The sequence below is a fragment of the Molothrus aeneus genome, unplaced genomic scaffold (assembly GCF_037042795.1).
Source record: "Molothrus aeneus isolate 106 unplaced genomic scaffold, BPBGC_Maene_1.0 scaffold_34, whole genome shotgun sequence".
NCBI classification, from domain to species: Eukaryota; Metazoa; Chordata; class Aves; order Passeriformes; family Icteridae; genus Molothrus; species Molothrus aeneus.
This window is the reverse complement of record NW_027099005.1, coordinates 1580926-1606172: the sequence shown is the minus strand read 5'-3', so window position 1 is coordinate 1606172 and position 25247 is coordinate 1580926. Positions and strand designations below refer to the sequence as shown.

The 25247-nt window shown below is 49.5% G+C and overlaps 1 protein-coding gene across 1 annotated transcript; it reads left to right on the top strand.

The window, feature by feature from the left end:
• The first annotated feature begins 20213 nt into the window (after positions 1 to 20213).
• LOC136570442 (olfactory receptor 14J1-like) lies at positions 20214 to 21146 on the top strand. Its single transcript, XM_066570913.1, has one exon. It carries the CDS (start codon positions 20214 to 20216, stop codon positions 21144 to 21146), a length of 933 nt encoding a protein of 310 aa, XP_066427010.1.
• The last annotated feature ends 4101 nt before the right edge of the window (positions 21147 to 25247 follow it).

Below are 25247 nucleotides of genomic sequence, written 5' to 3'. Positions count from 1 at the left end.
AGACTTGGAATTTTGCTTCCCTTCTCAAAGCAGCAACTCATTTGCCTTAACATCATCCACTGAGAGTCACTTTACAGAACGTAACACTACACAGATGCAAACAAAAGGCCATTCTTTGGTTTGCAAACAGTTTCCTATGAAGGGATGATAATATCCTAAGTCTCTTAAGGAATAAAAGCTCTCAAGAAATGCAAGTCCACTCAGTGTTACAAAAGTAGCCCAAGCAAATGAGTAGATGGCAAAGGGGCTAATCCTCCCCCTGGTACAGATATCTAAGTGGCCAGTAAAGTACAGCTCTCCCATCTTGTTCCCTGCAGGAGAATCAGGACCATGAAGAATAAAAGTCACAGATATTCTTTCTGCCCTCTGTAACCAAAGCTGTGCCAAAGCACAGATGCTGCCTTCAAACTGACTCAAATTCCAGCCTAGACCTCTCACCTTCCAGACAACGCCTTCTCCAACACCCACCAACACCAATCCCCCAAACTCCCACACAGAAGCCCTCAACACCCCACCAGGACCCCCAGCTGTCCCTGTCCCTCCGCAGAGCTTTCCCAGCCTCCAGCAGACGCCCTGGCTCCCTGCACGTGCCGTGGGCTGGCACTCAGGAGGATCTGCTCCAAGGCCTTCCCCGGTGGCAGCTCAGGCTGCCAGGCCTGTGGTTCCTGGATCACCCTTCCCACCGAGCCTTCCTGGGCACGGCTGTTCCATGGGCACCTCTGCGCTCAGCTCGCACTGCTCCACTCAGCCAGGGCTGCTGGGAAAGGATCCAGAGCAGCCTGGCCAGCTCTTTCTCCAGCTCCCTCTTTACTCTCCGGGGAGGCAGAACATCCCACAGCAAAGCAACTGGTGCCACAAGGAGCAGGGGGCCTCAGGCACCTTTGGCAATGGAACAAGGCCTTGGTTTGACATAAGTAAGCACAAGCAATTCACATTAGTAAACAAGTGCTTAGCACAGACAGACATAAGTCCTTAGCACCAGTTAGCATAAGAAAAACATGGCAGGCCTAACTTGACATGAGAGTGACTTGACAAAAGCTTTAGACATAGTCTGCCAGAAAAACTAAAGGCAAGTGGGGAATCAGCCCAGTGCAGGGAAGAGGAAGACTGTGCTGCTTTAGGGCATCGAGAGCGCTCCTGGCCAGTGCCTGGACATCAACTTCAAGTCTAGGAATCTGACCCAATGTACTTCTAACCCCTTGCCTATCGAATCATCTCAGCAGTTTAAAAATGGATGGAATTTTTGATACAATTCCTACATCAACCCATTGAAATTTATACGTGGCAGAGACACATTTTAGTGGGGTGCAGAGTCCTGCCCTCCTGCCAAGTCAATAAAAGGGCTTTTGGCAGACAATGCATTTGTCTGGTGATGTCTTTGAATGAGGGAGACCCCTCGGGACTGCTATATCCCGAGGGAGCACCCTTGGCCTTGACCTGTAGGCACCTGCACAAGCTTAAAATCAGCTGCCTCAGCTTCCAGGACCTCTCATAGCCAGCATCCTGACATGGATGCAGGGCTGCTGTGAGGCACTTCTGGGACCCAGCAGGACAGGACCGGCTGTCTCATGTCCACGTAGCACCCCTGACACAGCCAGGGCCATCCCAAAACCAGATAAACACTCACGTGTCTGCAGAGGGGAGCAAGGAGCACTGGGCTCCTCTCAGGTATCTCAGCTGGGCTCGCTCCACAACACGCCCCCATTTGGAGGCCTGCTGATGCCCAGCTGCCAGAAATGCCCACCTTGCTCTCTCCAAGATGCACAGGGAGCGCCAATGAGCAGGATGCCTTGGGAGGCAAACCTTCCAAGCCTTTTGTGAGGCCAGGGACACACCAAGATCAGCCAAGGCTCTCCACGCTGCCTGGCCCACACAGCCCAGCTCTGTGCCAGCCCTGGGCCACAGCAGCTTCCACCAAGCAGGAGGCAAATGCACATTGCCAAGAATTGAAACACAGCAGACAGGGAAGATGTGAAAAGTGTGTGCGTAAAGGCCTTTTAATTCACAGCTCTCAAAGAGAGCTTTGGGGCTCCTGGCTGGACAGAGATGCTCCTGCTCACACCTCTGTCTAAAGGGGGGAACACACCCTGCTGCAGGTGCTTGGGTTGGTCTCTGCAGGTCCAGGCAGATGCCAAACCTGCTCTTCACAGCCTTCTCCCTTGCCCTGCGCCTCTGCCAAGTGCAAGGGGCCTCAAGGACTGAAAGGAGCACAGAGAGCCAAAGGGGGACACTTGCACCTACCTCACTGGGAGCTCCCTGGGAAGCACTTTGCTTGAGAAGCAAGCCCCTTTCCTCCAAAGGCATTTCCCCAAATGTGTAGCTTTCCTGGGGAACACCAACACACTCTTTAGAAAAGCTGGCAAGGCTGAATGACTCCAGGTCCTTTCAGGACAGGCACTCCAGCTCTAGCTCATATTCCCCCAAGTGTGTGTCCAGGGGGAGGTTCAGATGTGCAGCCCCAGGCCCTCTACAAACACAAGCTGCCCGCTGCCTCTTCACCTGCCTCAGCTCCTGCCTGCACTTGCAGCAAGCAAAACCAGGCTGTTCCCAGCCAGAGCCCAGAGCCCTGTCCCTGCAGGACGCTCTTGCCAGCACCTTCCAGGACTCTCTGCTGTGCACACAGCGCTTTTCATGCCCGCTCTCAACAGGCTTTGGAACGCAGAGCACAACCTGGCTGGCTCTGCCACCAGCACACCCCAAACACAGGCGGAGGAAGGAGCAGCAGGGGCTGTTTTGTGGCCATGCCCAAGAGAAACTGGAAGGGTGCCCTCCCTCTGGTCTCACTTGGTTGGCTTTCTGACTGGGTCTGAGCCTGGGGCTGCCATTCCTCAGTTGTGGGGACCAGAACCACACCCGGGATCCCGGCACTGCCTGACAGCGCTCCGGGCATTGGCACGGTCGCGCGTCCGAGTCTCGGGCACCGTGCTGCTGCTTCATTTGCTCTTAGGCACACCCAAAGCTCTCTGTTAAGCCCAGATGGTCTCTGCTTCTGCCCTCTTCCTGATCCAGTGCAGGGATGGAGCACTGCTGTGCTTTCAGGAAGCTGTTCCTGAAACCTTCCAGCATTCCAAGCTCCTTTGCCCTCCATGGATGCTTGCCTTGGAATCCCTCACAGCTGGGTTCAGAGCATCCTCGGGTTGATTCTTCCAAAGTCCAGGGGCTCCAGGATGCTCAGCAACATCTCTAACTCCACAGTGTTGTGGAACTGGACCTTCAGCACAGGGACCTTTCCAGCCTCATCTGCCCTCGTTCCTCTGTGTCTCTGCACAAAACACGGCGTGGAGGAGAATGGCAGGAGGGGCCTGAGTGTCCCGGGGCCCTGGATCTGCATCGCTCCAGCTCCACAGAGATGCAGGTAAAGTGAAGAAGCCAAACTGTTTATTAATGTAAGGCAAAGCAAAGGGATGAGCTGGAAGGGAAGAAAGGGGACGGGCAGGTGTGGAAGGGCTCTGCAGCCACGGGATGGAGGTTCTCTGGCTGGCACACCCTTGGTGGCCGAGGGCACACTCGAGAGTGGCCGCCCCCTGATCTCTGCCGAGACCATCCAGGGTGGCGGTAATCGCTACGGCGTGGGTGACACAGCAGGAGCACGGCACGAGAAATCTGAGGCAAAGGAAACAAGGAAGGATCACTGGTCTGAGTTTCCAAGGAAGGTTTATTCCCAAAAGGAGTCAGGTGCAAGTAAAAAAGCAAATGGGTCCGACTAGCATTTTTAAAGAGGGGATGGTACAAGGAGTGGATACAGCTCTCACCCAATGAGGGGATCTTAGGGGAGGAACAGATCACTCAGCAACTCCAATAAGGATCATTCAGGGGAGGGAAGAAGCCTCACAAACCAATCAACCATCGAGACATTGCTGACACAGAACATTCGAGAATACAAGGGGAGTGACTACAGAGACTGACAAGAGTAAGGGGTAGTACAACTGAGATTCACAAGGGCTTCTAAGGGAATGAGGGGAGGAGCAGGGAGACTGACACACTGATGGGCAGACAAGTGGCAGAAAACTTTGTGGTGAACAACTTAGGACTGAACCATTAGGGGGAACAAAATGGGGTACATGGGAGAAACCATTATAACTGACTAACACAGGAAATCTATATTTTGTATTAAAACAACTGTAAAACACCAACTACCACAGGCAGGGTCCGAGGGCTGGAGGGAGGGAGCTGTCAACAGGGAGGGAGAAGGCAGGAGCTATGGGAGCTTCCCCAGGCTCAGCTGTGCCAATCATCAGCTGTGCCTGCAGCTCCAGCTGGTCTCCTCTGCTCTCCAGGTGGTCTCACCTTCCAAGGGACCTGGAGGTCTTCAAGAGACACTGGTTCTTCTGAACCAGCAGATGAAAGTTGTTCTGCAGCTCTTCCCTCACACATCACCTGAACAAATGTGCTTATGTGGGAGGGGCTGTTGTCTTCACTCAGGGCTTGAAGGGCTGGAAGAGAGAGGAACAGAGCCATGGTCAGAACCTGGATCTGCAGGAATCCATGGAGACCTTTCTGCCAGGGCCATCCCACCCAGCTCTTGCCATGGCCACAAGAGAGGAGGGGCCAAGGGGATCAGCTGCAAGGTGCTGGCCATGAATCCCCTCACCCATGTCCCTGGAATCTCTGTGTGCTCTGCCCACGCCACCCCTGGTCCACACAAGGAGCGAAGCCACCGCAGCCGGGGCAGGGATTGCAGCTCCCTGCCCAGGCACTGCAGCTGGCCCGGCCAGCCCCCGCTGACAGCCCACTGCCCTCATCACCCTCACAGAGGGCCTGGAGCTCTTCCTTCTGCCCCATCAGGAGCACCCCGGCCATCCCTGGAACACAGGCTAACCATAACTAAGGCTGCTGTGGCTGTTACCCAGTTTGCTTTATGGCTTAATGAGGTGAGGAATTCATGCATCTTTAACTTCCACCGGAAGGCAGGCACATGGATTCAGAGCTATCACACACTAACTGTATGGTTTTGGGGTTACTTTAATAATGGTACCCACTGTAAGGAGATTACACCAGAGGAAATTTTCTCCCAACCCTTCACCCAGCTCTTTGGGTCTGCCCCACCAGTTTTCAAAGGGTTCAGATCCACTCTAAATGCTAATGATATCATACAGTGGTTGGTGTTGCTGATAGGCCTGTTCTATTTAGCATTCAGAGATAAGGGAAGATTCACCTGGATAACCACCCTGGCACCTACCCCAGAGACAACGGATGCTGCAGCCCCAGAGCCTGACCCTGCCCCACAGCCCAGCTCAGAAATGAACCACCCAGACTGGGTGGCGGCTCTGGTGAAGGAGATGGGCCAGCTGCTGAAGGAGCACATTTCCCCAGCTGGTGAGAAACCCTCCCCCTGCCTCAAAGAGGGAGAGTCTGATGGTGCAGCAGTGAACCCACAGATGTTACAACCATCCAGGTTCCAGCTGAACTGCAAGGGCAGTTATAGCCAGCAGCAGTCGCCCCTGTGGAAACAAGGAGGTCTAAGATGAAATCAGATCACCCAAGATAAGGGTAAAAATGGAGGCCCCTCACAACCCGCAGGGGAGCCAACGGTTGAGATCATCACCAAGTCCCTGATGTACAAAAGTCTCTGTAATCTGCACAAAGACACTGTACAATGGGAACGTGAGGCTTATACAACCTGGTTACTCCGGGTCTGGGACCTTATGGGTACAGGCCTGCAACTGGATGGTGGTGAGGCAAGGAATTTGGGACCCTTGACCCAGGACTCAGGTATGAATCAGATTTTTGTAAGGGAGCTAAGGTCCCTTTGTCTCTGGGAGCAGCTTTTATTGAGTGTCAGAGAGAGGTTTGTCCGCAGGGAGAGAATGCAGGAGCAGCACCATAGAATGTGCTGGAAGATCCTCGAGGAAGGGATCCAACAGCTGAGAGAAGTGGCAGTGTTGGAGGTACTCTTTGGGAGGGATGGACAGCATGATAATGACCCTGACAAGGTCAGGTGCACAGGGCAAATGCTGTGGAGTCTGGCAAATCTGGGGCCATCTCAATACACCACCCTCATTGCAATGATTAATGCCGATAACAACCGAGAGACGGTGGGCTCTGTCACCAACAAGCTTAGAAATTGTGAGAGTGTGATCAATGGCCCCATGCAGGCTCCTGTCTCTGCTGTGATCAAGGCCCTAAAGAGGAGATGAGGTGTCGCTATAGAGCACGACATGGCACAAGCAGCAGGACTCAGATCAGAAGGCTGTATAAGAGAGATTTATCAAAGCAACAGGTTGCCTTTATCGCTTTACAAGAGTATTATATTTACTTAACAAACACATACACTGCCCATTGGTCATGAAAAATAAACAAAGTTCTCAATAGGTGAAACGGAGCCGCGTCACTCTGTGTGCCAACTAAAGTCCATATCTTGTAACTTTCTTTCTTCACGTTGCCATGCTGATAGCCTTGGTACCTTCCTTGAGAGAGATATGGGGCTTTCCTTATCTTCAGGAAGCCTTCACTGGCTTACAGCAACAGCACAAAAATGTCTTTCCTACAAGTGCCCCTTTTTGTATTTGCCCCACAAAAACAACTGCTAAGGACTTCTGCAGGGCCCTTGCAAAAATCCAAGCAGACAGAGCATCCATTCTTCATTCACTTACAACTAACCAACTTCTACCCAACCCACAACACACACCCTCACAGTCTTAACATTCATATACAAACAAGGCACATAAAAAATAGATCTTCAAATACCATTACAGACCTCGCAATTTCCAGATGACACATTTGTAGCAGAATGACACCTTCACCTCTAGACAAATAACTTTCACCCACACAGAGTCAGAGACCAAGTCATCTGCCTAGTCACCACTTAGGACCAAGTAGCATCTACTTAACTTTACAACTGGTTGCTGCTGTCATAATGGGCAACCAACCTAGTTGCTCAAAGTTTGGAGTTCAGCTACTAATTCAACCCCTCTGCAAAGGCAACACTTCTCCCTTAGGTACATCAAATTCCCCTATTTTTGGCATTGTCGGTGCCCTGCAAAAGGAAATGGTACAAGACACATTTCTCAGTACTACCAACCTCTCTGTAAGACAATTCAAGGAAAAGAAGCAAAAGTAACACCCACTAACTTAAATTTTGTATTTTCAGGGTAAGCCTATAACTCCCTTCACTCTGTCTCGAATTACCATCTTTACCACACATTCCTTGAGGGTCCATGCTTCCATGCACCTAATAACCAATGCAATTGCCTACTCATTTTGCTTCCGCTGTAGAACCACCCATCCTGTCCTTTCCTGTGTGCTCCAAATAAGGTTTAACACAACGGGCAGAGACCCAATGAGAGCCATTTCCTGTTAAAACACATGCATATCCTCTTCTCCATGTTACTAATTCCACTGGGCCAGTCCACTTTCCCGTGATTAAATCTTTTACCCATACATTAATACCTTTCTGAAAGTTTGGCTGTTTTGAATTCAAAGACAAAAAATGATGGAATATAGGAGACAATTCTAAGTCAGGTAAAGGACGTAGATAGTTTAAGACATGAACAGTTTTATCTAATCTCACTTGAGGTGACTCCCTCTGCATTCCCCCTTTTTTTTTGTACCTGTCGTTTCAACACACCATGAGCACGTTCAATAATTGCTTGGCCTGTCGAATACCAGTGGAATGACCAACACCCCAGGCATGAAAAAACACTTGCAATTTCTTTGAAACATACGCCGGGCCATTGTCTGTCTTTACATGTGATGGAACGCCTAAGATGGAAAAGGCGTGGCAAAAATGATGAATAACACCCCAAGCTGATTCACCTGCCAATGCTGAAGCAACCATGGCATGAGAAAAAGCGTCTATTTAACATGAACATACTTTAGACTGCCAAATTCAGGCATTTTTGTAACATCTGTTTGCCATCCTTGCAAAGGGAGTAAGCCTCTAGGATTAGTGCCGTAATATTGTGAAACATGAGCCATATGACAATCAGGGCAAGAAGAAATAATTGACTTTGCTTCGCTGTGTGATAACTTAAATTGCTGCCGTGGTGCCTGAGCACCCTGATGAAAAAATTGGTGAGATAGAACAGCTTGCTGTAACACATTAGGCACCGTTTTTACTGCTGAGGCAGCCACAAGGGAATCCACATAGGCGTTACCTTCAACAAAGAATCCAGGTAGCAATGTATGGATATGGATATGCATAATAAAATAAGAATGCTTTCGATTACGAATAACAATCCACAATTTTAACAACATAACAAATAATGGTTTCTCCTTTACATTATACAACACAGCTTGATCCAACTGTTTCACTCAATTAGAAACATAAACAGAATCAGCAACTATATTGATGGAATTAGGAAATAAGGTAAAGGCCAAAAGTACGACACCAAGTTCAACGAATTAAAAGACCCTTCTTGAACCCATATTCCCAGCAGTCATTCTTCTTCCAGGCTACAGCAGTTTATCCAGTTTTCCCTGATCTATCTGTAAAAACTGTGGCACCTTCCATTGGCACAGAAGAGCAAAATTGTTTCCCCTGAAAGGGAATCTTCTTAGTGAAATCCAAAAGAGGATGAGAAGGTAAATGATATGCTATTTGACCTGTAAAGGAAGATAAGGCAGATTGCAACTCATGATTGTTTTGAAAACACCACTCAAAATACCATTGTTGTACCAGTATGACAATAGTTACAGGAGCATGGCCTAAGATCTCATGGCAGCATCTGCGACCTTTGATAATGATGTCTGCAAAAAGCTCATACAGGCCTGGAGCTGTTTTTCGGGACCTGAAAGATAGAAATATCCACTCCAAAATATGCAATTTGTCTTCCCATTTATCATTCCATTGACACAACAATCTGCATGGTATTTCATCATCTCTCAAAATAAATAATTGCACACCAAGAGAAACTCTATCCTGGTAACAAATTTAGATGTCAAGGGCAATTCAACAACTTCTACAGCCTTTTTTGCTGCAGCAGTCAAATGTCTCTCATCGGTAGAGGAAGTTATCCCGGATAGTAAGTCATACAAAGGTTGCAGTTGATGATTGGCTATCCCCAAGTATGGCCTAAGCCAACCTATTGCACCAACTAATTTCTGTACGTCAACAGCAGTTTTAATATCAATGTCCAATTTTACAGGTTGAGGCACAATTTGTGTATTGGTGATTATCAACCCCAAATATTTCCAAGGCATCTGCCTTTGAACTTTCTCCAGGGCGATAACCAAACCAACTGGAGCGTACACATCGTCCAGCAGTTTGAGGGCATTGTGTCTTCACATGCCCCGATTCTTCACAAGCAGAACATCTGGGTGAAGACTTCATGACTTCAGCCAAAGCAGCCATTTTATGCTCAACCGAACCAACCTTTGAGCAAGCAACTACAAGATCAGACAGTGGGGGATCTCCCGCTAAAGAATCAATAATTCACCTGCAATCTTTGTTTGCGTTGTCCCAGGCTGTCTGCATAAAATTTGCCTGAGCTTATCATCTTCTACTTGCTTCTCAAGGGCTGCAGCAACCCTCTCCACAAACTGCAGCAAAGGTTCCTTCACCCCTTGCTGGACGGTAATAAACCTTGGTTTAGGAGCTGCCATTTCCATTGTTTTGAGTAAAGCACTCATGTGTGGTGTTTGTGAGGTCCCCAGGACGAGGTGAGAGATGAGAATTTGACTCCATGTTCTCAGAGGGCTGATTTATTATTTTATGACATTATATTTTATGAAAAGAAATTATATACTAAAACTATACTAAACTATAGAGAAAGGATACATCAGAAGGCTAGAAAAGAATGATGATAAAACCCCATGACTCCCCAGAGCCTCAACACAGCTGGACCATGATTGGTCATTAAATTAAAACAATTCACATGGAACCAATCAAACATTCGCCTATTGGTAAACAATGTTCAAGCCACATTCCAAAGCAGCAAACACAGGAGCATCAATCAGATACTTATTGTTTTCATTCCTCTCTGAGGCTTCTCAGCTTCCCAGGAGAAAATCCTGGGCAAAGAGGATTTTTCAGAAAATATCATGGTGACACTCATACCCAGCTGCTGGGCCTATGCCAGAACCAGGGGGTCCCATCTTGCCTGCAAATCCGGGTTAGAGAATGGTCCATTGCCCAGCAAGGCATCAGCTCCCACAGCGTGACCTGGATCCTGCTGAGGTAACTGCACATTGTCCAATGCTGCTCTTTCAACCATTTGTTCCCAGGTAGCTTGAAACACACCATACTGCACTGGCTGAAACAGAATCGTAACAAGGTGAACAATATCATGAGGTGCAAGTACATCAGCATTTAGAACACGAATCACTTGCATCACCTGGGAAGAGTTAACACCATACTGATCTACTTTTGACTGGAGATCCCTCCATGCAAAAACCTGATGGCTATCTTCTTGTCCCGAATTAGGAACAGCTTTGAAAACAGGAAAAGCCACAGGCCCACCAGAAGCAGCAGAAGCCATCTCCATCCTTTTAGGTGCACCTATTTTCTCTAACAAATTCCAATCTCCCACTTCAGCTGCTTTCATTCTCACATGCTCCCAGAATTGCAAAGGGTGTCAAGGAGTCACAGCCACCTGGCAGGGAGGCAGAGTCCAAGAAACAGCAGGCCTGGATCTGCTCCGAGGGCTAACAGAAACAGATTCCTGCGTCTTTTTAGGTGTACTTATAACCGGCAGTTCACCGTCAGAACTATCACTAGAGAAAGAAGGACGCAATGTTAAAAATTGCTTTTGTTCAACCAGTTCAGGAGGGAGGGGCAGGCCAGATGGCTCAGCTGGGGCTGGAGTGGAGGCAGAGGACTCGAAGGAGGGCAGAGGAGGGGCGGACGGCTCAAGGGAAAGCTGGGGGTGGTGGGGAGCAACTGATCCACGGGAGGGTGAGAGGGGAGCAGGGGAGCAAACGGCCCAGGGAGAGACAGAAGGGAAGGGCCAAGGACCCAGCCTGTTTTTCACTTGGCTTCTTCTGGAACTTCATTTTGCCTAATTGCTGTGCAGGCGCAAGATACTTTGGTTTGGTACTCAGTTCAACCAACTGCTGAGCAGTTTAACACAGGTTTAACATAACTCAGCAGTCTGTTGGAGATGAGTACCAAGGAGCAGTCTCAGCCTGCCGTTTGATTCTCACGATAGCAAACCCTGGGGGAACCTCCCCAGCAACTGCAGCAGGCTCTTCAGGGGGAGATACATGGACAGGCTCAGCTTCAACTTCCTCCTGTTCCTCTACTTCAGTTTCTTGCTCTAATTCCTCTTCCTCCAATTCCTCCCCTCTATCTTGTTCTGCTTTCCATTCCTTTGTTATAAATGATCAATCAAAAAGCCAAATTTATCAAAATGCAAAAAAGATTTTTTTTTTTTTTCCATGAGCAAAATACGGTCCTCAAAAACCCCACAGCCAAAGAGAAAGTGTCGAGCCCAGGGTTGGCACTGGGTGAACCTGGATCTGACCTCTATCGCATCAGACCTTCCCCTGTTCACGAGCACCACTTCTTGCGGGGCTGTTTTATACAGTTTGTTATGCCTGAGGCAGAGGAGTCCCAATTTCTTTTGTAACTGCATATTCAAGTTTCACTGTGCAGAGCTGGACAATCGCTGTTTCCTGGTCAATAGCCAGCGTTAATTGCGTCCAGGGAAGTCGTCTATTCGGATGTATTTTTCTGGCAACTTCTGCTATCTCGATCGATTGTATCAGTTGGGCAATGATCGTCCTCGGGTGTCTTCCGATCACTCGGGATAGCAGCAATCATCGCGTTGGACACGTCTATTCATAAGTTAACTGGGTATTGTTCTCCTGCTGCCTTCAGGAACCTTGAGATTCCAAGTAGACATCTGCCTCTGGGCTGCTGGTGGTCAGAGACTCGTTTGGATTTCACAGTCATAAAATATGTTCTCTCTATAAGCATGAATTATTTCATAACATATATTACACCTTCAGTGCCTCATACAACAGTCTCCAGGTAGCAGCCAAATCAACAACTGTCTTATACCCCTTAGATATCTCTTCCCATAGTCTCTTCCCAACCTTTTTCCATGCCCGGACACTGAAGGCAGTGTCGGCATCAGCTTCAAAGTCCTGTGGTTTACACCATGTCAGTAAACTACCAAGAGCATAATCAGAAGCTTGAACATTTTTCCTTTTCAATAAAGCCTTCCACGTGGACAAAACAGCCTTTTCCTCATGTAATAAATTATTTCCCATTATTTTTCCCAGTCACTTACCTCGAATCAGACGTCTGAATTAGGTCCGGACCTCCGCAGCGTCCTTGCTGCCTTCACTCGTTTTTAGGCTACTTTTCAACTTTTTCCCTCTTTTGTCTTTCCTTTTTTGTAGTCCTGTTGCAATCATGGCAGGGCCACCAGATGCCAATATAGGGCACGACACAGCACAAAGTACCACGACTCCATCAGAAGGGTGCAAGAGAGATTTATTATAGCAACATGTTGCTGTTATACTCTGTCAAGATATTTACATTTACTGAACAGACACATTCACTGCCCATTGGTCATAAGAAAGAAACAAAGTTCTCAGTAGGTGAACAAGGAGCCATGTCACTCTGTGAGCCAACTAAAGTCCCTATCTTCTAACTCTCTCTCTTTCTCCATGGTGTCATGGTGATAGCCTTGGTACCTTCCTCCAGAGAGATACGGGGCTTTCCTTATCTTCAGGAAGCCTTTGCTGGCTCACAAGAACAGCACAAACATATGTTTCCTACAATGAGTGAGATGAAGGAGGAGGTGAGGAAGATCAGTTTGGCAACAGAGCAGGTTACAGGCCCCAAAGTCAGAGCCCAACATCCCCCAGCTAGAGAGAGAGGGTACACCCAATGAGCCAACCTGTAGTTCTTCCTGCGTGACCATGGGGAAGACATGGGAAGGTGGGATGGGAAATCCACTTCTCTCCTGGCAGCACGGGTGCATCAGCTCAAGGAGGGAAACACTAACTGAGGGAGTTCCACTAAAGTGAAGGCAGCCCCAACCTGCCATGACCGAGCTGCCAGGTGTGATCTGTCAGATCCCCTTGAAGGAACCTCTACCATGTATGCCCAGGAAAGAAATAATAACCAGGGCTAGAGGGGTCCTGCCTCTAGCCAGGGAGAGGCACAGGAAAACCGGATTTTCTGGATGGTGTGGATCCGATGGCCTGGCACATCAGAGCCACAAAAATACAACGCCTTAGTTGATACTGGTGTGCAGTGTACCCTAATGCCCTCGGGACATGGGGGGCAGAACCTGTTTCCATTGCTGGGGTGACGGGGGGATCACAGCAATTGACCCTGTTGGGAGCTGAGATGAGCCTGACTGGGAAGGAGTGGCAGAAACATCCTATTGTGACTGGCCCAGAGGCCCCGTGTATTCTGGGCATAGACTTCTTCCAGAATGGCTTCACAAACACCCCAAGGGACTCGGGTGGCCTTTTGGAATAGCTGCAGTAGAGGCAGAGAACATTAAGCAGTTGAACACCTTGCCTGGACTATCAGAAAACTCATCTGCAGTAGGACTCCTGAGGGTGGAAGAGCAACGAGTACCAATTGTCACCTCGACAGTGCACCACTGGCAGTGTTGAACAAATTGAGAAGCTGTGATCTGTAGCAGGCTCCGAGCCTGCTAGCGCTCCGTGGAGGGAAGAGGCTTAAAGATAGGAAAATGCCAAGTCATGGTGAAATAGCAACAAATTGAGATGCCGTGATCCCCATCCACAGAATGATCTGTGAGCTGGAGAGCCAAGGGGTGCTCAGCAAAACCCACTCACCCTTCAACAGTCCCATCTGGCCTGTGCACAAGTCTGACAGAGAATGGAGATTGACTGTGGACTATCGTGGCTTGAATGAAGTGACTCCACCAATGAGCGCTGCTGTGCCGGACATGCTGGAGCTCCAGTACGAGCTGGAGTCCAAGGCAGCAAAGTGCTTTGCCACTATAGACATTGCTAACGTGTTTTTCTCCATTCCTCTGGCAGCAGAATGCAGGCCTCAGTTTGATTTCACCTGGAGGGGTGTGCAGTACACCTGTAACCGACTGCCCCAGGGGTGGAAGCACAGCCCCACCATCTGCCATGGACTGATCCAGGCTGCGCTGGAAAAGGGTGAGGCTCCAGAACACCTGCAGTACATCGAGGACATCATTGTGTGGGGGAACACAGCAAAGGAAGTGTTTGAGAAAGGAGAGAGGATCATCCAGATTCTGCTGGAAGCTGGCTTCGCCAGCAAAAAGCCAAGTCAAAGGACCCGCCCGAGAGATCCAGCTTCTGGGAGTGAAGTGGCAAGATGGATGGCGTCAGATTCCCACCGAGGTAATCAGTAAGATCACAACAATGTCTCCACCGACCAGCAAGAAGGAAACGCAAGCTTTCTTAGCCATAGGTTTTTGGAGAATGCACATTCCTGAGTACAGCCAGATTGTGAGCCCTCTCCACCTGGTCACCTGCAAGAAGAACGAGTTCCACTGGGGCCCTGAACAGCAACCAGCCTTTGCTCAGATCAAGCAGGAGATCGCTCATGCAGTAGCCCTTGGCCCAGTCAGGACAGGAGCAGAGGTGAAGAACGTGCTCTACTCTGCAGCCAGGAACAATGGCTTGTCCTGGAGCCTTTGGCAGAAGGTGCCTGGGGAGACTCAAGGCCGATCACTGGGATTCTGGAGCCAAAGTTACAGAGGATCCAAAGCCAACTACACTCCCACTGAGAAGGAAATCTTGGCTGCCTATGAAGGAGTTCAAGGGACCTCGGAGGTGATTGGCACAGAGGCACAACTCCTCCTGGCACCCCGACTACTGGTGCTGGGGCGGATGTTTAAAAGAAAGGTTCTCTGTACACCCCACACCACTGACACCACATGGGGCAAATGGATTGCTCTGATCACACAGCATGCCTGTATTGGAAACCTGAATCGCCTTGGGATTTTGGAGATAAATACAAACTGGCTGGAAGATGAAAACTTTGGTCTCACTGACAAAGAGGAGCAGGTACAAGTGACACGGGCTGAGGAAGCTCCACCGTACAACCAACTACCAGCAGAGGAAACACGCTACGCTCTTTTCACTGACGGTTCCTGACACATTGTAGGGATGAACTGGAAATGGAAAGCAGCTGTATGGAGCCCCACACGACAGATTGCACAAGCTATCAAAGGAGAAGGTGGATCAAGTCAATTTACTGAACTCAAAGCCATTCAGATGGCCCTGGACATTGCTGAAAGAGACAAGGGGCCAAAACGATACCTTTTATATCGATTCATGGATGATAGCCAGTGATCTGTGAGGTTGGCTGGAAAGGTGGAAAAAGTCCAACTGGCAGCATAGAGGAAAATCAATCTGGGCTGCTGATGAATGGAAAGACATTGCTTCTTGGTTGGAGAAGCTGCCTGTGAAAGTCTGCCACGGAGATGCCCATGTCCCCAAGAGTCGGGCTAGTGAGGAACACCAAAACAACGAGCAGGTAGGTCAGGCTGCAAAGATAGAGGTGCCAAAGATAGACTTAGATTGGCAACATACGGGGGAATTGTTCCCAGCTCAATGGGCCCATGATGCCTCAGGTCATCAGGGCAGAGATGCCACCTGTAAGTGGGCACGAGACCGAGGGGTGGATCTAACCATGGACAGTATTTCTCAGGTTATCCATGACTGTGAGATGTGTGCTGCCATCAAGCAGGCCAAGCGAGTGAAGCCCCTGTGGTACGGTGGGCGGTGGTCCAAGTACAAGTATGGGGAGGCCTGGCAGATTGACTCCATCCCACTGCCCCAGACACGCCAGGGCAAGCGCTACGTGCTGACCATGGTGGAAGCCGCCACGGGATGGCTGGAGACCGACCCTGTGCCTCACACCACTGCCCAGAACACCATCCTGGGCCTGGAAAAGCAAGTCGTGTGGAGACATGGTGTGGGAGGATCTTCATCCACTCGTCCCAGGTGTCCATGGGGTTGGGTTTCTTACCTACATATGGGCGGTCGTTTGGTGACAGGGGGACTCCCACCAGGCATGTTAAGAGCGGACCGTCTACGCTTCCAATGGCCATGCAAAGATTGTCTTGCTTTAATGACTTTGCCAAAGTGACCCAGATGTTTTGTTTTGGCTGAAGGACGATCCAGCCGGTGGTCACTTGGATACAGATGAGGGCGCTGATAAAGACGATGACAACGATGGCACTGGTACTGCTGTGGGGTGCCCTGGAGGGTGTCACAGAAAGAATCATACTTCTTCTTTCCCACTGGGTAGTTTTCACTTGTGTATGGTAAAAACACACATTAGTTGACTTATTTTAAGACATTCTGAAATATTTTTAAGTTTCCCCTATAGTTCTTCCCAACTCCTCCCAATCATGCCCTTCTCTTTTTTAAGGGAAGTTTGAGGGAGGGAAAAAGGAGCAGTTTCAAGAGGGGAAAGAGGGAGGGGGTAGGGATAAAGGGTCACTGGTAGAGGGATGGTGGAAAAGGCAGGGGTGTGTCTGCATTTGAGATTGACATGGATGTTATCAGTGGGATGTATCTACGTGCGATGAGTGTCCTTGCCACAATGTTTGGATATATGAATTTCTTTTTTCTTCATCTCCAAGAGAAAGCTTCTTCTGTGGCATGGTGGGAGGGGGATCTGACTTTGTGTTCATTCGAGGGGTCATCGTCAGATCTGTGGTCTACTGATAAATCTTCTGGGAATCCACCGGGGTCCTGTATCTGTAGAAACACAAGCATATCCTCTCCCCCACATAATGAGAGGGTAAGGCCCTTCAATAATTTTAGATTCATGATTCTGGTCAAGTACTGGAGGTCTTTCTTTGAGGTGTGTGTACATGTTGTTATGAAAGTGCCTTAAGACAGGGGGGTTTGGTTCTATTTGAGAGCAATTCATGAAATTCATAGCATAAAGTACTTTGCACAGTCTGTCTTGTATAGAGAGAGCCGGGGGCTATGTACAAATCACAAACGGGACGGGGCTGCTGTGGAACGTGCCTTGAGCTGTTTTATTTTCCAGCATCAGTCTCATTACATGGTTATGAGAATGGGAAGATGCCAGCAGCTCGTGTCCTCAGCAGCAGACAAAGAACGCAATGTTACAACTTACTTTAAAAGTTTTTTGACCAATCCCACAAAGCAAAAGCATATTGACAGTAGTTCTATCCAACCACAATAAGCACAGGTACCTTTGGTTAAAACAATGCTTGCCTATTTTGAATACAATACCTGCTTGTAAGCCTTAAAACACAATGCACAGAGCTCCATTATTAAGCTTCAAACTTCCTAATATCTTGCTAGAAGAACTTTTCTGTAGCTTAGAGAGTTTTTCTAGACAAGCGTTAATACATAGACCATTGTTCTATTTGTCCTTGCTTTTCTACTTTTTAAATAATTTTTCTGCTGACCAATCTCAGGGCTACTGCTTAGCTCTAATCACAGTCCTGCTGTCTCTGAGGCCTGCCTTTTGCCGCTTTCCCAAAAACCCTCTGATTTTGTGGATTCCCACACTGAACACAAGTTCAGCTATTTTAAATCAAATGCTCACTGATGTAGATAGTATTAGACATGGCACACTGCAAAATAGAGCTGCTATAGATTTTTTGCTGTTAGCACATGGGCACAGGTGTGAGGATTTTGAAGGAATGTGTTGTATGAATCTCTCTGGCCAGTCTACATCCATTCACAGGAAACTCAAACAACTGCAAGACAACATGAAGAAATTGACTCTGAATGATTGGGGCTTGGATGAATGGTTTGAGGGATGGGGAAGAACTGGATGATTGAAAGATCCCTTAAAGGGAGCTTTGTTATTACTAGTAGTTATTATTATATTGCTTTGAGCTATTCCATGCATAGTGATATTGGTGACCCACTTGGTAGAAAATACAGTGAAAAGGGTTTGGCTGGTGAAAGAAGAAGAAGGGGGAGTTGTAGCAATGTATCTGAACAACTTAGGCCACACTGTGCTCCAGCCATATTGCTTGTAGTTATTCTTATCAGAGCCCTCTGGAATTCACCAAGGTTACTAATATATAAACTGTGCTAAATGAAGAAAGAAAATGCTGAGAAACAGAATACCAAGACCACAAGAACCAGATAACAGAAGGCTGTGAACCACCTGGTCTGTAAACAATCACATACCCAGAGAAGTGAGTGCAGAACACAAGGACAAGAGAGAGGCACCAATGAAGAGATGCGTGATCAGTGTATGCAGTAGAGTTAGAACGCATAAATAAGTGCATAATGTAAACAATCAATGGCTTCAGTTTAATCATATTAGTTAGTTGTATGGGAGTCCTGTTTTCCCAAACAGGGTGCCTGGGAAGGAGGGATGGTTCTTTTCCATAAAAAGGAAAGCACTGGGCCAGGAGCAGAAGACAAGTGACCCTTGCAGGCCTGGGGCCTCATGGCCTCCTTGTCCCTGCTCAGCAGCCTGGCAGGGGCCGCCCCATGCTCCTGTCCTTGGCATTGCCCATCCCCACATGCCAGTGCCCATCCCAGCAAGGGCCCTGAGCAAGGAGGGAGGGACAGGATCTGCCTGGCCAGGCCCTGGGGCTCAGGCCTTGGCCCTTGGCATTCCTCAAACACATCCAGCTCTGCTCAGCACCAGAGACACCTCGGCCTTGTTTGTCCCCAGCTGCCAGCACTGCCTGCAGTGTTCTGCTCTACCTGGAACCTGGGGACACTTTCTCAGTTGTGTTCCACAATGGGACCCATTAAAACTTGAAGAAACTTTGAAGTTTCAATTTAAGTTTAAGTTCTTGAGAAGTTTTTTGATCACTCTCTCAGGGACTGAGTCTGATGTAAACAACACCAAATCCCCAAGAGGCTCATTAAAGTCCTTGTGCTGTGTCTGTGCCGCTGAGCTTTAAAGGAACAGCTCTTCCCAGGGCCAGCTCCTCTCCCAGCCCAGCAGGGCTGAGGGCTCTGCCTGCAGGCACTGAGGGCACAGGAGCCAGGCAGAGACAGGCTGAAGGCAATCAGGATTGGGAAGACATTGAGCTGAGACTTCACCTGGGGAAAGATCTTCACAGCCCTGTGCATGGTGAGTGTGTGGGTGCAGGGCAATGTCCCCTGTGCTCCTGGAGGGATCTCCTGAAGCCAGCAGACCCCAGAGCCTTGGGGATGTGTCAGGAGGACTCTCCCAGTTTCTCTGTGGCACAGGAGGAGCAGGAGGAGCAGGAGGAGGAGGAGGAGGATGTGCTGCAGAGCGGGGCTGCCCTGGGCACCGTCAGAGGGACAGGGCAGGACGGCTCCTGCTGCCAGGGACGGCTGCAGGGGCTGAAGCTGGGGCTGCAGCCAGGGCTGCCCAGGGCTGTCCTGCAGAGCAGCTCCTGCAGCCCTCAGGGCTCTTGGCCAGCCCAGGGCATGTGCCACCTGCCAGGGGCAGCTCTCAGCCTGCCTGGCAGCTCCCCATGGACGCTGCAGGGGAGAAGTTCCAGGTGCAAGGAGCCACCCCCATCAGGGCAGATTCCTCCTGCTCTGGAGATGGTGCTGCATGGCCAGGGCTGCTCTCAGCTTTCTCCTAAAGGGAAGGGAAAGGGGCTCTCAGCTTTGGCTGTGTCACTGAACCTCCTGCACTGTCAGCCTGGGCATCAGCAGATGGGCCTAAGATCCCCCTCAGAAAGTGCCTCCTCAGCCTCCTCTCCCTACAGACAGCAGCAGCAGCACCCTGGCTTGCAGCATCTCTGTTTGTCTGGCCTGCCCTTAAGGCCCTGCTGCCAGGGAGATGCCCCTGGGCAGTGCCCTGTGCTGGGAGGGGTCTGCAGGGCAGAGCTGAGCCCCCAGGGCTGGGCTGGGCACTGGCAGCACAGGCAGGGACAGGGCTTGGATAGAGAGACACAGCTCCCAGTAGGCACAACTCCAGGCAGCAGAGAGCCAGAGCAACCCTTGGTATCCAATCCTGTCCAGCTGCACAGGGAAAGAGAGAAGGGCTTAGAGAAACTGACTTTTAAACTCGAGTCTTTAAAAACTCCACTTTATTTTTCAAGCACATTTTAATTTCGATCATGCTGAACTAGAGGAAGGTGTAATAAGCAAAGGCACCTGTGTGGTGCCAGTAGTTCTGACTGCACTGGGGCCCAGGGAGCCCTGTCTTCCCTCTGGGCTTCCCAGTGTTCAGGCTGAGAGCAATGCTGAAGATGAGGCAGTAACTCAGGAGCACAAACACAAGCTCAAAAATAAAAATGTTGAGTGAAGTTCTCCAACAGGTAGAGAAGTAGTTTTGAGGGAATTCCTAAAATAACTCCATAGGATTGACTCAAAGAGTTTGTCAATGTCTTGTTTCAACAGTCCACCATGGCCAGAGTGAAGGAATGTCCAACAGCAGCTCCATCAAGTACTTCCTCCTGCTGGCATTGGCAGACACGCGGCAGCTGCAGCTCCTGCACTTCTGCCTCTTGCTGGGCATCTCCCTGGCTGCCCTCCTGGGCAACGGCCTCATCATCAGCGCCGTAGCCTGCGGCCACCACCTGCACACGCCCATGTTCTTCTTCCTGCTCAACCTGGCCCTCAGCGACCTGGGCTCCATCTGCACCACTGTCCCCAAAGCCATGCACAATTCCCTCTGGGACACCAGGAACATCTCCTACTCAGCATGCGCTGCACAGATGTTTTTCTTTCTCTTCTTTATGTCAGCAGAGGTTTCCCTCCTGACCATCATGAGCTATGACCGCTACGTGTCCATCTGCAAACCCCTGCACTACGGGACCCTCCTGGGCAGCAGAGCTTGTGCCCACATGGCAGCAGCTGCCTGGGCCAGTGCCTTTCTCAATGCTCTGCTGCACACAGCCAATACATTTTCCCTGCCCCTGTGCCATGGCAATGCCCTGGGCCAGTTCTTCTGTGATATCCCCCAGATCCTCAAGCTCTCCTGCTACAAATTCTACCTCAGGGAACTTGCGCTTCTTACTATTATTGCCTGTTTAGCTTCTGGATGTTTTGTGTTCATGGTTTTCTCCTATGTGCAGATCTTCAGGGCTGTGCTGAGGATCCCCTCTGAGCAGGGACGGCACAAAGCCTTTTCCACCTGCCTCCCTCACCTGGCCGTGGTCTCCCTGTTTTTCAGCACCATCATGTTTGCTCACCTGAAGCCCCCCTCCATCTCCTCCCCATCCCTGGATCTGGCCCTGTCAGTTCTGTATTCGGTGGTGCCTTCAGCCCTGAACCCCCTTATCTACAGCCTGAGGAACCAGGAGCTCAAGGCTGCAGTGTGCAAACTGATGACGGGACAATTTCAGAAGCATTAAACTGGTTGCCAATTTCTGCAATTCACTTTTAATAAAAGTCATCTTTGATAGATCTATTGGTTTGGTTTTTTTCCTGTTCTTTCTTTTTTTAGTATTCTCCCTAAACCAAGGCTATTGTTTGTGCCACTTCCCCCTTTACTGTGGCCTCAGACTGTGTCAAAGAGGGGCTGCACTCTCGGTGGCTTTAAATGAAATAAAAGATCTCCCAGCAAAGTTTTCTGCAGAGATGCCCTTTTGTTGCCTTCTCTGGAGCTGCAGCAGCAATGTCTGTGTGCAGAGCTGGGGCAGATCAGGGCTGGCCCAGCAGCTGTGCCCAGCAGCAGCAGCAGCACTTGGTGTTGCCAGTGCTGCTGCCGTGGCCCTGCCCCGCTGCCCTGGTGGCCCTGGTGTTGCTGCAGGGCCTGAGTGCTCTCGGGGCCAGGCACAGCCCTGGGGGTGGCAGTGCCAGGACTGCAGCAGGGACAGGCCATGGGCACTGCTGGGGCAGCGCTGACGCCTCAGCCCAGGGCCTGGGGGCTCCAGGCTCCTTGCCAGGCTCTCTCAAGAACACGGCCAGGCCAATGCTCAGCACAGAAACCCCCGTGAGCAGCCCCAGGCTGGCCGTGGGCAGGCTGGGGGCAAACAGCATGGCTGGGGCTCTGCAAGGGCCCTGGGGCAGATGGGAAGGAGCAGCAGAGCAGGGGCTGATCCATCCCCAGTGCGCTGCACAGCCCAGGGCAGCATCCCAGAGCGTCCTCATGCAGCTGCCAACAACATCCCCCCTCTGCAGCCCTGGCCTCTCCCCCAGCTCACACAGGTGCCCCATCCTTGCAGGCACAGACACGGCAGCACTGCCTCAGCAGCCCCTGTTTGCACTGCACACAGCAGGGGCAGCACCCCCATGCTGTTGCTGTGGGGACATGAACCTGAGGGAGCACAAATGCCATCAGCCCCTGGGGCCAGCAAGGGCTGGGGGACACCAGGGAAACCACTCAGCTTTGTCCTGGCCTCTGCAGTCAGCCAGAAAGTTTGTTCCCATCAGCTGGGAGTTTCCTGTGCCTCTGCAGACGCTGTTGCTCAGAGCCAGGGCTGCCTGGCAGCCACCCCCAAACTGCCCTGAGCATTTCCTTGGCTTCACCTTTGCTTTCTTTCTTCTTTCCTGATCCAGATTTCTTCCTATTGCCCATCACTGTCCCCTCCCCTGCAAACAGCCCATCCCTGGTTGCCCTTTCCTCTCTGGCCCCACTCCCCATTGCAGTTCCTGACCTGGCCCCTTGTGTTCCAGACCCCTCCCCAGCCTCGTTGCCCTTCTCTGGACACGCTCCAGCCCCTCCATGGCTTTCCTAAATTGGGGGCCCAGAACTGGACACAGCACTTGAGGTGTGGCCTCACCAGTGCCGAGTGCAGGGCAAGAATCCCTGCCCTGCTCCTGCTGGCCACACCATTCCTGATGCAGGCCTGGAGCCATTGGCCTTCTTGCCCACCTGGGCACACTGCTGCCTCATGTCCAGCCTGCTGTCCATCAGTGCCCCCAGGTCCCTTTCTGCCTGGCCGTTCTCCAGCCACTCTGTCCCCAGCCTGTAGCGCTGCAGGGGTTGTTGTGGCCAAAGTGCAGCACCCAGCACTTGGTCTTGTTCAACCTCACCTTGCTGGATTTGGGCCCTGGATCCAGCCTGTCCAGGTCCCTCTGCAGAGCCCTCCTACCCTCCAGCAGATCCACACTCACACCCAGCTTGGTGTCATCTGCAAATTTGCTGATGCTGGACTCAGTCCCCTCATGCAGATCATCAGTGCAGACATTGAAATCCACGCTGGCTGGCTCTGATCCCTGGGCCATCCTGTGGGTGCCCTGTGATGGCACTCAAGGTGATCTGTTCCATAATCTTGGAACAGCCCTCCTCCATTGATTAAAATCAATGAGTTAGAAAGTAGTAAGTAGCTATGGAACTGAGGAAAAGGGAATATTAATAGACTATGATAAAACACTCGACAGAAAACACAGTTATGCTAAAGAGTATCCTTCTCCTTTTGCAGAAAGGCCCCTCACCGAGGACATAACCAGGGTGGTACAGAAAGCTGCATCAAGAGCTTGTGGGGGGAAAGGGAGTTCTTTGTGTTGTAATGCCTACAGAAATTCTGTGCAGTGACAGAGCTCTTGTAAGAGATGTAAATTGGTACAATGCCTTCAGGCCTAAATTCAAGCTAGAAGCATGCTCCCAGAGCAGCAGCCTTTCTGTCACTGCTCTTGGACTGCAGCTTCAGAAACAGGCAAGACAGACCTCAGCTTCGAAAATCTAAAATCTCCTTTTCGGTTCCTTGATCAGATTCAGGATATACTAGATTGCCAAGCAGTATGTATTCTATTTGCCACCTGTATGCCAGTTGTCTTCTGTTAATTGGGCAGTTTTCCTTATCTCTTCCACATCCACTCCTCCCTCCAGGGGAGACATCTGCTGATAATAAGCTATGGAATGTCACTGCATGGCTGATAAGAACTACAGCATCCCATTGGGAGATGCTCCGCCCAGAGGGAGGAGCCAAGCATTCCTACCCGGATATAATCTTGAAATTCTGGAACACCCGCACAGCTTCTCCACTGGATTTCCCAGAAGAACAGCAGCTGCCTCTTCCAGTGGATCTTCAGAGGAAGACTACACCTTTCTACAGGATCCCTGCTCCAACAGAACCACACCTGACACTCCAGGAGGACTGCAGCCACAATTCCAACTGGACTGCTACCAACACCCTGACCCACAGGGTGTCAGGTTGTATTCTGACTCTGTCAGTGCTGTTTTGGTTTACTGCATTGTTTATTTTATCTTTTTATTTTCTTCCCTAATTAAGAACTGTTATTCCTGCTCCCATATTTTTTCCTGAGACCCCCCCCCTTAATTTAAAATTCATAACAATTCAGAAGGAAGGGATTTACATTTTTCCATTTCAAGAAAGGCTCCTGCCTTCCTTAGCAAACACCTGTCTTTCCAAACCAAGACAGAGGATCCACCTGTGTTATACATGTAAATACTTAACACAAAAAAAGCAAGAGCCTCAAAAAGGCAAAACAGCTTGGTAATTTGTAGAAATAACTTTGATCAAAAATAAATGTGTTAATAGATCGGTCTGAAGATGACATTCACAATTTTCCTGGTGATATTGTGCACTGTACTGTAACAGTGGATAGTAACTGGACATAGCCAGTAGATAACTGGATATGCATTTCAAACTTAGTATTCATTGAATTATTCATTGAATTCTCATCCTTCTGTACACTTGAGCTCTGCTGTAAACTTCAGAGACATTTTTTCACAAGCTTCTAACAAGTTACTCTGGATCCATAATTCCTGAGACCAAAGGGAGTCCAAATGCCAAGTGGGATGACTCTTTCTCAAAGCCTGGAGTCACACAGAATGAAGCAGTACTTAAATCATCGTGTGCATCCCATACACATAACAGTCCAGTTACTGACCATCTGCAATAATTTTTTGACTTTTGCTACAAATTACCTTCAAGAATAAGCTACAAATAATATCTTGAACCTGTTTAAATTCAGGGGTGGCATTACAATTGCCCTAAAAAATTCTAAGGGCACCTAGAGCTGTTACAGTAATACAAGAGAACTGTAAGTGTGTATTACTAGTTGTTATTCATATTAGGTAAAAATGGATCAGCTCAGCTTTGCAAAGCAAGAAACAAGTCACGGAGAGTTGAAATGATGGAGTTGGGACAGTGTAGCCAGTCTGCTTTTTGTGAGAGATGCTCTTAAGCAGTGGCAGTAGTAATGTACTCATCTCCTGTAACTTTGCTCCTTGTGATCTACTATCCACCTCTGCAATTTTTTCTGCTCTGTTTTTTTTCTTTATTTCTTCAGCTGAGTACCAAAAGGAAACACAGAACTGCAATGTTGCTACCAAAATAATAGATCTTTTTTTCAAACTAAAAAATACCCAGAGCTTTTAGGAAACACAACAGAAGTGTTGCAAAGTATAAACAATACAAGATATTGAACAGTATTTCGACATTATACTACATCAACCAAAGAAATAGATAGTAGGGCTTGAGGAACAAGGATAGAAATGAAGTTTTGTTAAAAGGGCTTATTTTGGTCTCTATGTGGTTACTGTT

What these genes read in the sequence shown, in the direction of transcription:
- LOC136570442 (XM_066570913.1), top strand. Translation starts at nt 20,214, where the DNA reads ATGTCCAACAGCAGCTCCATCAAGTACTTCCTCCTGCTGGCATTGGCA.